Source organism: Eptatretus burgeri, chromosome 6 (assembly GCF_056783735.1).
Source record: "Eptatretus burgeri isolate ZD-2024b chromosome 6, Ebu_testis_v1, whole genome shotgun sequence".
NCBI classification, from domain to species: Eukaryota; Metazoa; Chordata; class Myxini; order Myxiniformes; family Myxinidae; genus Eptatretus; species Eptatretus burgeri.
In genome coordinates this window covers 74,557,328-74,572,887 of record NC_140966.1, presented here as the reverse complement: position 1 = coordinate 74,572,887, position 15,560 = coordinate 74,557,328, and the positions used below count along the sequence as shown (strand labels likewise).

General features: G+C 44.5%; 1 protein-coding gene across 3 annotated transcripts in view; it reads right to left on the bottom strand.

Annotated features, from left to right (window-relative positions):
* The window catches only part of LOC147025072 (L-lactate dehydrogenase-like), a 188,984-nt gene that overhangs the window by 15,966 nt on the left and 157,458 nt on the right, over window positions 1-15,560 (bottom strand). For all 3 annotated transcript variants that reach the window (XM_085885667.1, XM_085885666.1, XM_085885668.1), the window contains one exon: window positions 14,922-15,095. In XM_085885667.1, the coding sequence (XP_085741793.1) occupies window positions 14,922-15,095 (174 nt within the window). The remainder of the gene's footprint in view (window positions 1-14,921; window positions 15,096-15,560) is intronic.

Below are 15,560 nucleotides of genomic sequence, written 5' to 3'. Positions count from 1 at the left end.
TCAATCTCCTTGGTCTGGGGCTCCATGCAAGATCTTACCTCGTGGAGCCTCAATTATCATGAGAAAGGTGAGGGATCAGCCCAGAACTACACGGCAGGACCTGGTCAATGACCTGAGGAGAGCTGGGACCAGAGTATCAAAGAAAACCATAAGTAACACACTACGCCGTCATGGATTAAAATCCTGCAGTGCACGCAAGATCCCTCTGCTCAAGCCAGCGCATGTCCAGGCCTGTCTAAAGTTTGCCAATGACCATCTGGATGATCCAGAGGAGGAATGGGAGAAGGTCATGTGGTCTGATGAGACCAAAATAGAGCTTTTTGGTTTAAACTCCACTTGCCGTGTTTGGAGGAAGAAGAAGGATGAGTACAACCCCAAGAACACCATCCCAACCGTGAAGCATGGAGGTGGAAACATCATTCTTTGGGTATGCTTTTCTGCAAAAGGGACAGGACAACTGCACCGTATTGAGGGGAGAATGGATGGGGCCATGTATCGCGAGATCTTGGCCAACAACCTCCTTTGCTCAACAAGAGCATTGAAGATGGGGTGTGGCTGGGTCTTCCAGCATGACAACGACCCGAAACACACAGCCAGGGCAACTAAGGACTGGCTCCGTAAGAAGCATCTCAAGGTCCTGGAGTGGCCGAGCCAGTCTCCAGACCTGAACCCAATAGAAAATCTTTGGAGGGAGCTGAAAGTCTGTGTTGCCCAGCGACAGCCCTGAAACCTGAAGGATCTGGAGAAGATCTGTATGGAGGAGTGGGCCAAAATCCCTGCTGCAGTCTGTGCAAACCTGGTTAAGAACTACAGGAAACGTCTGATCTCTGTAATTGCAAACAAAGATTTCTGTACCAAACATTAAGTTCTGTTTTTCTGATGTATGAAATACTTATTTCATGCAATAAAATGCAAATTAATTATTTTAAAATCATACAATGTGATTTTCAGGATTTTTGTTTTAGATTCCGTCTTTCACAGTTGAAGTGTACCTATGATAAAAATTACAGTCCTCTACCTGCTTTGTAAGTGGGAAAACCTGCAAAATCGGCAGTGTATCAAATACTTGTTCTCCCCACTGTATGTATATATGTATATATGTATATATGTATATATGTATATATGTATATATATGTATATATGTATATATGTATATATATGTATATATATATATGTATATATATATATATATATATATATATATATATATATATATATATATATATATATATATATATATATATATATATTCGCGATACCCAGGCACATGCACAGGACGCACCAAGTAGTAAGGTAACTATTTACAGAACATCCCTAAAAACAATGTTCCACGTTGAAGGATGAAGATGGTCAATCGCATGGGTGATGCACACATGAATGTCTTGGAATGACCTTACCTGGGAAAATGCAACATAGAGCTGTCCATGTGAAAAGACATGCTCAGGAAGAAAAATACCAACAGTCCCTAATGTCTGCCCTTGAGCTTTTTTGATGGTCAGCGAAAATGCCAGCCTGATGGGGAACCGTCTTCTCTGCAATATGAACGGCAGATTGACGTCATTGGGCGCAAGTTTAATCCTCGGGATTAAAACCCGCTTGCCACTTTGGGATGAAGATATAACTTCAGCATCTATGGAGTGATTGTGTTGGTGCTTGACTCTCAGCCATGTACCATTCCAGATGCCATTCCTTACATCTAAGTTGCGAAGTAACATAATAATGCACCCAGGCTTCAATGTAAGAGGGTGGGGCGGCATCCCTGAAGGAGTAAGGCTATTGAGAAATTCCAACGGATAACTGGCAGCTTCAGCATCAACATCACAAACAACCGAATCATCACTAAGAAAAGTACGTGGCTCACCAGGAACTGTCTTAAGGATGGCATCATTAAGCTGCAAGGTCACATCGTTTTTCGGAGTGAGAATGACTATCTTGAATGTCAGCAGCTGAATCAGGATACACAGAGGAAACAATATCATCCGTTCAAGTGCACTGAGCTAGTATGTCAACCATATCAAGAGAGTTCAGTGTTCCATTACCTAACTGCAAAAGCCATTGCGCAAACTCTACTTCGTTCTCCTTTGCATGCATGTTGTGGATGAGGTGCACCGTTTCAAAGTGGCACCACAGCGGGGACCGTTTTAGACAATTCTCCACAATAGATGATCTTGTTCCATGCGGCACCACTGGTAGAACTTGTCGAAAATCACCACCCAGAAGGATGATCTTGCCCCCAAAGGGAACATCAACTGAGGTGATGTCTCGCAAACATATGTCAATCGCATGCAATGCATGTAGTGGCACCATTGATGCTTCATCGATGACAATGAGAGAAAGATCCCTCAATAGCTGCACCTGGCGAGAACTCGGTTGAATGGCACATGTACTGGTGTCTGCTATTGGAACAGGTAGTTTGAACAAACTGTGCACTGTCTGGCCACCCTGTAGAAGTGTGGCAGCAATACCAGTCCACGCACATGCAACCACCCTCTTGTGTCTGACTGAAAGATGATACCAATGTATTGTACACCATAGCTTTACCACCCCCCCCCCCCCCCCGGGCCATCAAGAAACAGGGCATGCGCTGTTGGAGGAGATCCATCATCAATTGCACGTAATGCTGAAAAAACTGCATCCACTAAACGCTGCTGTTCAGGATTCAGTTTCGCAATGAATTCATTAGCAAATGCACATTCCTGCAAGAGATCCACAGAATTTGCATGCGGTGTAACATCTGTCGGCTCTGGCAGTCCCAGATCTGTGCATTTAATTCCAGACTGGGCCAATATCATTTGAATGTCCGTCATAGCCAGACTCAGAGTCCTCTCCACTGTAAGACCGTAAATAATAATCGCACATGGCAGCTTTGAAGCGCTCCCAAAGTTCCAAAGGCCTCTGCACGCCACAGTGCGCACACAGTGTTGCAAAAAGAAAGCGCAGCTGAGATGGCATGCGGAACACAGCTGCTTCCTCCTTGATGTGTACCCACTGGCTGTCATCAGAAAGAAGGTTCAAAGCAATACATGCTTGATAGAAAATGTCATGTAGCACACCATCTACTGACCTCAGGTCTTCATAACCATATGCCCCCCACACATGCAATAGCAGAATGCGCAAGCAGGATAACTCTGTCAGCTTTGTTAACTGCATACATGCGAGAGATGATCCTGTCACTACCAAGCTTTCTGGGTGACCACTTTCTCTTGGACGACGTGAAGATGTAGTTGCATGGTACTTCATGATATAACAACTGACGCACTTCAGCATCATGCCGGTTTAACGCAAACCATGCTATCAAGTGGCTTGTGATAGAAGCCTCCCTATCCAGAGCTTCCTCTTCATGGCCAGGTGTGAAATACACTGAATTCTGCTCAGGAAGATGAACAGGCAGTCATATAATTGTATGTGACTGGCCTTGCAGACGGTATTCAGAAAGGTGCCAGAAAGCCTCTGGTGGACTCACATACCTTGTGTCTAGGTATTGCCGAATTTCATCATGATCAAGATGGTCATTTTTCGACATTCGCGCAGTCGTGGCCTTTGTAGACATACTTAAAAAGGTATTTCACGCTCCGTATAGATAGACATGCCTCAACATTAATGTGGGCCTGGTACTTCTGACTCAGAAACAGGTTGTACGGTACTATCCATCTGTTATCAAGATCATGCCCAGTAACACGAACAGTTTTTCCATCATCGCGGCGCCTGTAGACAGGGTAGCCATTGCCCGTAATAGCAGTTGCGTTACAGAATTTCTTAGGGTACTCTTTGGTGCACTGGCCAGCTTCCATACATACTGACTGTGGTTTGAGGGTCCCGCATGGACAATGAACCATACACGACTGCACAACATCAAAAAGCGCCGCCTGAGTCACCTTATCAGGGATCTCAGCCGAAATCAAAGAATCAATGCCGAGCAGATTCCTCAGCTTGCTCACCTGATCAAGAATGATAAGCATGTGCGCATGGGGGAGGCCGCGTTTCTGGAATTCAATCACGTGAACATACGCAACAGGCACACCGAGGACATGTCTGTCCGTAATATCTTTCAGCAATTCCTCCAGGTGCCTCTTGAAGACCCTGGCCACCAGGTCAGTTCTATCTTGCGCATACTGGTGCAGACCCAAACTGCCAGTGATCTCTTGCAGTTTTGGGTTACACGTAAAAGTCAAAAATATATCCGGCTTGCCGTATTTGCAGACTATTGCCATTGCATCCTGGTAGTTCTGCTGCATTGCTCGCAGACTGCCAGAATAAGAGGACGGAAGGATGATGTTGTCTCGGAAGTTCCCAGAAGCAGAGTCGCCAGATGCAAGCAGCAGCTGGAGTTCAGGCAGATATGGGGAAAGAGGTGCAAGGAGGACTTTCCCATTATGGCAACAATTAAGTTTCGCTCCAGGAAAATGAAGTGCAGCACAATGCGGGCATTGGTTGTCAAGCCCACCAACACAGAATGGTGCTACATCGACAGGCAATTCCCTCACAATGAAGATCCACCTGCAAGTGTTAACAAATGCTGCCCCAGCACGACGCTGCCTGTCATACGCCGGCCTCCGGCGCTTTACGGCATCTACAAAAGGAAAGCGAAAGACAAATGCAAGCAGGAACAGAAAGTGATAATTTGAACGTAAAAACGCTCGCAATAATTTGAACGTAACAACGCTCGCAACAGAGGTTAATTAATAATAATAATAAACCTCTGTTGCGAGCGTTGTTACGTAATTGATCATTTCCCAGAATAATCGATATTGGTTAATAACCTCGTTTATAGCAGTACAACATAGCTGGTAGCAGATGGCAGACCGTACACGGGGAATGACAAAAATACGCATTGTGCAAAATGCAAGTGGTACTATGGAACGCCAAGACTTCCCAAATATTCTCAGCATGTCCGCTAAGTGCCACAGCAATTTCATAGGGATCGTGTGACGGCGAGCCGAGTTTAGTGTGCAAGCTTGATTATTATGACTCACACACACACACACACACACACACACACACACACACACACACACACACACACACACACACACACACACACACACACACACACACACACACACACACACACACACACACACACGTCATAAAGTGTGACCTGCTTCTACATTCGTGCTTCCTTTAAAAAAAAAAAAAAATGAATGATTTAATAATAATTATTATTATTTATCGATTTTTGTCAATTGAAAACTGGTCTCCCATATCCACCTGGGAAATTGTAAAAGCCAACATCACAGCATTCCATTAACAAAGAAAGTGCAAAAACTGATCCCCTGAACTACAGCCCAATTAGCAGGAATATCATGAATCCATCATCACACATGAGATAAAAGTCATTCCTTTTCTCCAACAGCATAATCTCAGATCAATTCGGATTCAGACATGGTCACTCTACTTTGGACATGTTGCTTCCAGTCTGCCAACAATGGACATAGGCCCACAATATCGAACATGAGACCAGGGCCGTGTCTCTGGACATACACTACATGGGCAAAAGTATGCAGACATCCCTTCTCATCTGTGGATTCAGCTATTTCAACAACACCCATTACCGACAGGTGTATAAAATCAAGCACACAGCCATGCAATCTCCATAGACAAACAATGGCAGTAGAATAGGCTGTAATGAAGAGCTCGGTGACTTTCAACGTGGCACAGTCATCGGATGTCACCTTTCCAACAAGTCGGTTCGTCAAATTTTTGCACTGATAGAGCTGTCCCGGTCAACTGTAAGTGCTGTTACTGTGAAGTAGAAACGTCTCGGAGCAACAACAGTTCAACCGCGAAGTGGTAGGCGACACAAGCTCACAGAACAGGAGCGCTGAATGATGAAGCGCATACCATTGGGGGGGGGGGGGAATTGTCTGTCATAGGTTGCAACACTCACAACAGAGTTCCAAACGGACTCTGGAAGCAAAGTCAGCACAAGCATTGTTCGTCGAGAGCTTCATGAAATGGGTTTCCATGAACAAGCAGCCACACACAAGCCTAAGATCACCATGCGCAATGCCAAGCATCAGTTGGCATGGTGTAAAGCTCACCGCCATTGGACTCTGGAGCAGTGGAAACACGTTCTTTGGAATGATTATTCACGCTTCACCATCTCGTAGTCCAATGGACTAATCTGGGTTTGGCAGATGCCAGAAGAACGCTACCTGCCCGAATGCATAGTGCCAACTGTAAAGTTTGGTGGAGGAGGAATAATGGTGTAAGGCTGTTTTTCATGGTTCGGGGTTGGCCCTTATTTCCAGTGAAGGGAAATCTTAACTCTACAGCATACAATGACATTCTAGACAATTCTGTGCCTCCAACTTTGTAGCAACAGTTTGGGGAAGTCCCTTTGCCGTTTCAGCATGACAATGCCCCCGTGCACAAAGTGAGATCCAAACAGAAATGATTTGTCGAGATCGGTGTAGAAGAACATGATTGTCCTGCACAGAGCCATGACCTCAACCCCATTGATCAACTTTGGGATGAATTGGAAAGCCAACTGCGAGCCAGACCGAATCGCCCAACATCAGTGCCCAACCTCATTAATACTCTTGTGGTTGAATGGAAGCAAATCCCCACAGCAATGTTCCAACATCTCGTGGAAAGTCTTCCCAGAAGAGCGTGGGCTGTTATAGCAGCAAAGGTGGGACCAACTCCATATTAATGCTCATGATTTTGGAATGAGATGGACGAGCAGTGTCCACATGCTTTTGGCCATGTGGTGTATCTTGAGCTTTTGATAGTTTGGACAGCAATGCAGGATGCCAGATTGTCTGCCTATGGAATCCAAAGCAAACTCCATGCTGAGATTACAGACTTCCTCCACTCTCACCGACAAGGTGGGGCTCTCAATGGAACCCTTTCATTAACTTTCCCTGTCAAAGCAGTGTTCTAGGCCCCATATTATTCCTCATCTTCATCAATGGTCACCAACTCTGGAAAATCCTCTTATCTCTTTGCTGACAACTCCACTCTGCCATGACATCTATCATCCTTCTGACAGACAGGCAACAGCCTTTTCCCTCAGATCTTTACAAAAAAAAAATAAAAAAAAAACACAAACTGCTCAAACACAATTTTGCCGATGTATCCATATTGTCCACCCTTTACGTTCTCAATCACCCCTCATAGGTTACATGCATCCCTTGTTTGTCCGTCTCCGTCTACTTTCTCCCCTATCTCCTGCGTAATTGCTTTTCCATGAGTTTAGTCCATGGTTAAATACTTTAAGCCCCAACATTCACAGAATTTTGCAGGAAAGTACCCCCCCCCCACGAACAGCGGGGTAGATAGTGCTATATATATATATATATACATACATATATATATATATATATATTATATATATATATAGGGGGTCGTCGACTTACGACCTATGCGACTTATGACTGTTCGACTTTACGACCACGTAAAGTGACCCCCCCCCCCAAAAAAGTTTTTTTTTTGTATGTAAAATATACGTTGTTTGACTTACGACCGATTGGTCGGAACCTATTGCGGTCGTAAGTTGACGACAACCTACATTGTTGTGGCCTCCCGCCCGTCGGCGTGGGGGCGACCGATTCCAGTGAATGGTGGCCGCTCTCGCCCACCGAACGGGTAAACCGAGTCACAGCTTTCGGAAGGCCGAAATCCAGCTACGGGTGTCTTTTTAATCACACCACAGCCTTGTCAATACTCTACCCGCGCGACAGGATCCGATTGCCGATTTACCTAATTAATCGCGCGGCCAGACTACCGAGAGACTGTACCTCAACGGGGCCTGCTTGGAAACGAGCCACTTAAGCAGCTCGCTCCGTTTTGTGATAGCCGAGCGGGGTATTATCGCGAAGCCCCGTTGAACCCGATTCTTTTATCAGCTATTAAAAAGCCAGCTATATTCCGAACTTAATTATGGCAGTTCAATTGAGGGAAAGGACGCAACGAACAGGTGAACATTTAAACCATGACATTTATTTCACACCCGTAAGCAGTCATGCTTACGACCTATGCAAAGGGGGGACTTAGGACCTATCACGTACGTCGAATTGTGTTATTAGGGGGTAGCCGATTTCAATTTGCATCTTCTCCGAGGGGGTTTGTCAAATCTGGCAGGGGTTTCGGTATTTGGTTAGCCCAATGGCACCTGCATAGCCCCACGGAGCTCGATTTTTCATGTTCGTCCCAAGGTCAAGGTCACAAGGTCACGAACTTAGAAAATTTCTAATTTTGACATAAAAATCATACGACCGCCCAAACTTTGAGAGCAAGGATGACAATATTTTTTATGCATAATCTTGAGGTCATTCCCCACCTAAAGTCTTGAAACCATATTGCTCTATCTCGATCACCTTGCCCATGGCGCCCCCTTCAAGTTTGTTTTTACGCTGATTTCATCAAAGTATGGATAATCCGATGAGTGTTAAATGCCATATAGCCGAAATGACATTATATTGTTCCTGGAATGTTCCAGAGGAAGTTTTGCACCAAAGGTCATAATCCTTGACCTTTAAAGGTCACAAAGGTCAAATTTTCAGAGTTGTTGGAATCTAACCGGGATTTAGACTTTCTTCGATGAAAAAAAAAATCCAATAAGCTAAAGCATGTATCCTGTTTCCTTATTTTAATGTCCACAACATTGTTTTGTGACCTTTAAAGGTTATGCAAAGGTCAAATTTTTTAAGTTGTTGAATGAAACCGGGTTTGACATTTTGCAGCAAATAACCTGTCACTCGTACCAGTAGAAGAGTCGACAAAGAGTCGTGCGTATGGAAAACGCAGATGCGGCCGCTTCCACTTGCGCAAGTTTACCCACGTGAGATCGTACACGGCATGCTATTGGCTGATGGATGAGAGGCGACCAACCAGAGAATGGTGTTCTGTATCCTGGGTTCTGATTGGCTCAGCGACCGGAGCATCATTCTCTGCATCTCCCGCGCATAGCATGCATTCAGCATCTCGCCTTGTCCGTTTCACATCGACATGCGATCGCTACTCGTAGTGTTACTCTGCGGTGATGTGTCTGTGTGAATAATTATCCTTGAAAGTTTTAAATTTATTTCAACCCCTACAATGCCGCCCAAACGTTCTGCACCTTCTAAGGTATCTGGCACTGAACCAAAGCGGCAGAGGAAGATGCTAACCATCGTAGAAAAAGTGCAACTTAGACATGTTAAAGCAAGGGAGAAGCTTCGCTGCTGTAGGCCACCATAACGGCATCAATGAATCTGTTCAAGAGTATAGGAAGTGTTTCTAAGAGTATGGGAAAGGTTAATAAGAGTGTGGGAAAGGTTAATAAGAGTGTGGGGAGGGTCATAAAGCTTTAAAATAAACATATGGTCGCTACTTCGCGGATTTTCACTTATCGCAGGGGGGTTTGGAACGTAACCCCCGCGATAAACGGGGGATTACTGTCTGTATACATATACATATATATATATATATATATATATATATATATATATATATATATATATATATATATATATATATATATATTTTGTTACGGTTGTGGAAATTCACAGGACACCATAAAGGTATCCCAGAGATCAGTTATGTTGACAAGTCTGTGTTCAGATAGATTTCCCCACCGATGTTTAACGGGCAATCATTCGTGTGCAGGGCTGTGAATCTTCAGTTCACCGTTTTTCTTTTGCCATCTTTATTTTGGACCAACCGCCTCTCAATCACCACCAATCGCATTTCAACCACCGCAACCACCTTCTCCACAACGACGTCTCCTAAACCACATCTCAACAACGAACAACATCGCCTCACCTTCATCTCCGCAAATGCCGCCATCTTTGCGCCAGCCACGGCGAATTCCCCACGAACAACATCTCTGCCACCAGACGCGGGGATTCCTTCGTTGGGGCGAGGGTCGATGATTTCACCCACGTCCGCTCTATCCGAGCTTCGCGACAATTCGGATCAAAAGATTGAAAGGGGCGGAGTCAGCGGGGGGGTCAGAGGTGAGAGATCTGAGATCAAAACCTCGCCTCACGGATCCAATAGAAAGGCGCGCAGAGACGCCAAGCGAGCAGTTGAGTGGAGTCACGTTGGGAGCTGGGTCAGTCTGGAGTCTGCAGTCGGTGAGGAGCTGGAGAGAGCAGAGGAGACTACAGCTAGGAGCGCGGCCTGCTGTGCCGTGCCAAACAGTGCGTCGCTGGAGAGAGGCCGGAGAGGAGTCGCCAACCAGCGGCATAACGGTCTGAGGTGATCGGGCCCCGGGACAGTCCAAACGACGCTGAGGAACGGGCGGGCTCTTAAGAGAGCATAAATTCTGAAAGAGCAAAGGCCCGTTCGTTCCTCTGAGGCGTTGTCGACGAGGCCCGATCGACCGGGCCGCACGAGGCCTGGGCCGAGCCGCGGTCACGCCAGCTGACGTGTGGACGGGACGTCGAGGAGCGCCCAGCGAGTCGCCACGAAGGCGACACGTAACCAGCACGATCTCTTGGAGCTTTTGTGGTCTCCACAGCTCCGTGACTTATAAAGACCCACGCGGTCCAGTTCTGCCCCCTTGCCTTTCCTGTTTTTCTTTGCATGAATGATGTGGCGCCAAGTCTGTTAAGTAGAACTGTTAAGTGCATGTGTGTACATAATAAATAGACGGTTGTAGTTCTTAGTCTTGCTCGTGTTTTGTCCCATACGTGCATTGGTTGTATACATGACTGCATACGTGCATTGGTTGCATTCATCGAAAGGGGTGTGTCCCGAGTATAGCTCCGTGGGTTTTGATCCAATCTTGATAAAATTTGGGTGGGAGGTTTATATCATGATCTCGTTGTGTTTTCCGGAGAATGGGCGTGCTGCGCCAATTATGGGTGGAGCCACGCCCAAAAAACGTGTTTTTAGGGGGTAGCCGATTTCAAGTTACATCTTCTCCGAGGGGGTTTGTCGAATCTGGCAGGGGTTTCGGTACTTGGTTAGCCCAATGGCACCTGCATAGCCCCACGGAGCTCGATTTTTCATTTTCGTCCCAAGGTCAAGGTCACAAGGTCACGAACTTAGAAAATGTCAAAAAAAAAAATCAATACATTGGGCATCGAGCTCCTCGGGTTTTCAACCGTTTCGAATGAAAGTTGGTATGCAAGTAGTGCTCTTACAGTAGTAAAACTTTCATCATTTACGTTTTTCCCGATTCCGGACAGTTTGCCCGTGGCGTCCCCTCAAAGGTCAAAAAACAAAAAAGGCGAACTGTGTACATTGCTCGTCAACCATCACAGTCTCCAGACTTGTTTCAATTGTGATGTGTATTTCTCGCTGCCACCAACCTTCCTCTATATTTTCTCGAAGCACAAGAAACGATCGTCCTTTTCCCATTGGCTCTTGGTTCCCACGATCATGGCATTTTCCAGGAACGTAAGCCCCCCCCCATATTTCAAGGTTTACTCTATGTGTGTATGCACGCACGCACACTACCGTTTGACTGATTAGTCATCCTGTTTGCCAAAAATTTGGGGGGAGAAGGAAAGGAAGACAAATTTACCCATGTATATAATGCTTTAAACTCGACTCCACACCTCCCCCCCATGCCCGTCCTCAAGTCCCCCTCCACCCCTCCTTTGTCCTGATATCCCTTCCCGCAAGAAATGTCACACGACAGGCCCCCCTCTAGTTTCTTTTTTTTGGGGGGGGGTGGAAACAAATTTACCTTTGTGAAGAGTGATTTTACCTCAGCATTGCCAAAGTGAAAGAAAAAGAAGTTGTAATACCCTCTGCCACCACCACTAAGGTGGTGGTGGCAGAGGGTAAAAATTCACATCTATAATTTACACACCTCCCCCCCCCCCCCTCCCAGACCCCTCCAGAGTCTTTGCTAACCCTCACACACAGTTGTATTTGCACTCCAAATTTGGAGTTTGTAACTTAAAAGATGTGGCTGAGCATAAGGAACAAAGAAATTTGATTACAAGAGAAAAAAAGGCTTGTATAATGTGTGTATTGTTTTTTTTAATTACATGATCGAATTCAACAAGTTCAAATCAAGAAAACTCACCAACCACAGTTAGAGGTGCATCATTAATCAGTATATAATCTGAAAGGCTTTAAAGTAAACAGCAATGTGTTGCACTGAGGAGCCCAAATCATGGCGAAACTAGAACGGGCACTCGGTAGAGCGCATACCTTTGCCGCTGCTACTTTTTTCCGGACACATTTGAAAAACGTCATTTAAAAACGTCCATGACGTCACAACCATCAGTCCGATGGACGTCAAATTTGGTGTTAGACGTCATTGAGGGCAGTCCAACAAAATGGAATGATAAACACTGAAAAAAAAAATCGAAAGTTTAAAAATGACGTCATCTTGACGCACTTCCAATGACGTCACTACCAATCGCGGACTACCATCCTGAAAGCTCTTATTTCACGGAACATTTTAACGTTGGTTTCATGTCAATAGCTCTATTAGATCTGAAGTTATGCCGACAAGTATATTTTGACCTTGACCTGACCATAGAGTTAATTTGCAAAACCTGTTCATAAATAAGCAGATATTTTGGTACTGATCATAATGCCTGGATTTGGGACAATTTCCTTTACAAATTACATAGTTATTTGAATATAAAATATCAGGACATTTTAGCCACAATTGAAAAACGTTATGTTCAAACGTCAATGACGTCATTACGGTCAGTCTGAATTTGGTGTGTGTGACGTCCTTAAGGTAAGTCCTACAAAACGGTATGATCAAAACTGATGAGGTTGAAAATTGAAAATTTACGTCATCTTGTGACGTCATTTTGACGCACTTCTGATGACGTCACGTCAAATCTGACACCACGTACCCGAAAGGTATTTCGTCATGGAACAATATCGCGTTGGTTGCATGTCGATAGCTGTCTTATGAAGGAAGTTATGCTCAAAAGTTTGTTTGTGACCTTTTCATGACCTTGACCTTTGACCCGATCGCTCCCAAAATCTAATCAAATCGTCCTTGGATAATCACGAATCATCCCACCAAATTTCATGCAATTCGGTTTAATACTTTCTGAGTTATGCGAATAACAAACAAACACACATATTCACAAATAAATATATACACAGTGACCAAAACATAACCTTTCGCAGAATGCGAAGGTAACTAGTCTGTTGCTTCGCTTTTCGTCTGCTTGCTGACATTTTACCTTGACACCCTTGCACTGCGAGAGGCCCTCCTGGGTTTTCAGTCATGATAGTATCACCACATCCCTTGTCCAAATCAGAGAACTTCAAATAATCACATTCGCATGCACATCCTTCGGGTGAATGGTGGATATGAATCGTTTGCTGAATTAAGTTTTTTTTTCCCTCTAAACTATGACTAAACATATCCCTCCGGGAGGGAGCGGGATATTGTAATCGTCCGGTTTGTTTGTCTGTCTGTTAGCAACTTTACAGCAAAACTGCTAGCAAATACTATCAAATTTAATCCACAGGTGGGCAATGAACCTTGGACGACCCCATTAACTTTTGGATCAAATTGGATCAAAGTTCAAGGTCACGAAAAGATCAAAATCGTTTTTCGCTCATAACTTAGTCAAAAATGATCTGATTTACTTCAAACTAAGCTTATAGTGAACCTTATTCTATTTGTCACTTATAATCCTACCCATTCCTATAGTGAGAAATGCATATTTGTGAAGATCGGTCGGGTCCGAAGTTTTGGGGGTCATGATCAGTCAAAATTACAAATTTTCCATTAAAACTAAAACATGGTTACGAAAATACAACTTTACGGGAAAACGGCTGGCTCAAACACTGTCAAATTGTATCCACAGGTGGGTAATGAACCTCGGACGACCCCATTAACTTTTGGGTCCAATTAGGTCAAAGGTCAAGGTCAGATCACGAAAAGGTCAAAATCGCTTTTCGCTCATAACCGTCAAAAATGATCCGATTCACTTCAAACTAAGCTTATAGTGAACCTTATTCTATTTGTGACTTAAAATCCTATAGTGAAAAATGCATATTTGTGAAGATCAGGGTTAAGGATACACCAAATTTAAATTTGATCCCCAAAATAACTTTATGCCTTAAATGGGCGGGATTTGTTGTGCCTGGCACCACTTGTTTACATTTTTTTGATTTGACGTTCCATAATCTGCAGTGTTGTTGTGGCCTTAAGCAGTTTCTTGGAAAGGGTTATACTGGATGGTTTGCCATTGCCTCCCCAGCATTGTCTGTTTATGCTCTTAAAATGCTGAGAGCAAGTAAGCAGCACGTACCATTTTTAGTCTTTGGTACGACTCAGACAGGGTTTGAAGCACCAACATCCCAGATAGGCCATCAGCCATGGCTCAGAAAGTGCCTGAAAATCAAGTTTCGTTCCACTCATCGGGGGGGTGGGGGGGGGAATGAATCGATTTTCAAGATGAAAATACACAATAACTGCAGCTATTTGAGTGGAGAACTTTTGGATACGTATGTATTTGGATATATACTATCATATTATCAAGGTTTTGTCTACCCCTCCCCCGATGAGTGGAACGAAATTGCACGATACAGCTTACGGCTGATGGCCTAAGACTCAAAGCCTATGGTCAAACCATTCTGCCAGATTCTGGTTGAATAAAGTATATGCTGCAAATAAAACCTGACATGTTTCTGTGGTGGAATATTTTGCATGATATGCCAGGAAATTGATGAGGCAGGGCATTCCAGGATGGTACATGTGTAAAACAACCATTCCCTCTGGTGGAAGTCAGTAAAGCACCTGCACTATGCAACATGTTCAGTGCAAAAAGGCAAGCAAGCCCTCTCGACAGCTGACTTGTAGTACCCTCCCCCACACCCACTGGGTGGTGCTATGTAGTACACATCACAGTTGATGGATCTCACACACACACACACACACACACACACACACACACACACACACACACACACACACACACACACACACACACACACACACACACACACACACACACACACACACACACACACACACACACACACCTTTTGCTCACCAGGATTTGACACAATGAGCAGTGTACAGTTGGGACTGTACTTCATGATGTTGGGGATGATGTGCTTGAAGATGTTCACGTTACGCTGCACAAGGTTGAGACGGCTCTCACCCTCTTGCTGACGAGCACCGGCGGTGACCACGACCAGCCGAGAGCCACTGCTTACGGAATAATCTGCAAACATCACGGATAGTAATTGTAATTTATGAACCCATGGCAAGAAATCTGGATGATAACCTCAGCAAGCATTTCACACAGCAATGTAAAGACAATCCTAAACGTTACTGCACGCATTATCTTTGCCATCGAAAATCAACAGAGGTTATTGTTTTGCCCGTTTGTAAATATGAGGCGCCGCGAGGAGGAGTGATGTGAGGGACACATCGGCCATTTTGGAGTAAATGCCATATAGCACTATTTTAACGCTTACCCTATCATCCGAGCCTATCATTAAAAAATGTCGCTGACATCACTCCTCCTCATATGCTTGTGAGCACGAAATCTCAAAATGTTAGGGACAGATTTAGACAAAACATGAACAGTTTGGGTATGTAACAAGGACAAATGTATTTATTTGTTTTTTTGGGGGAAATATGAATCTGTATTGTAGAATATTTAAATATTGAAGTGATTCTTCAT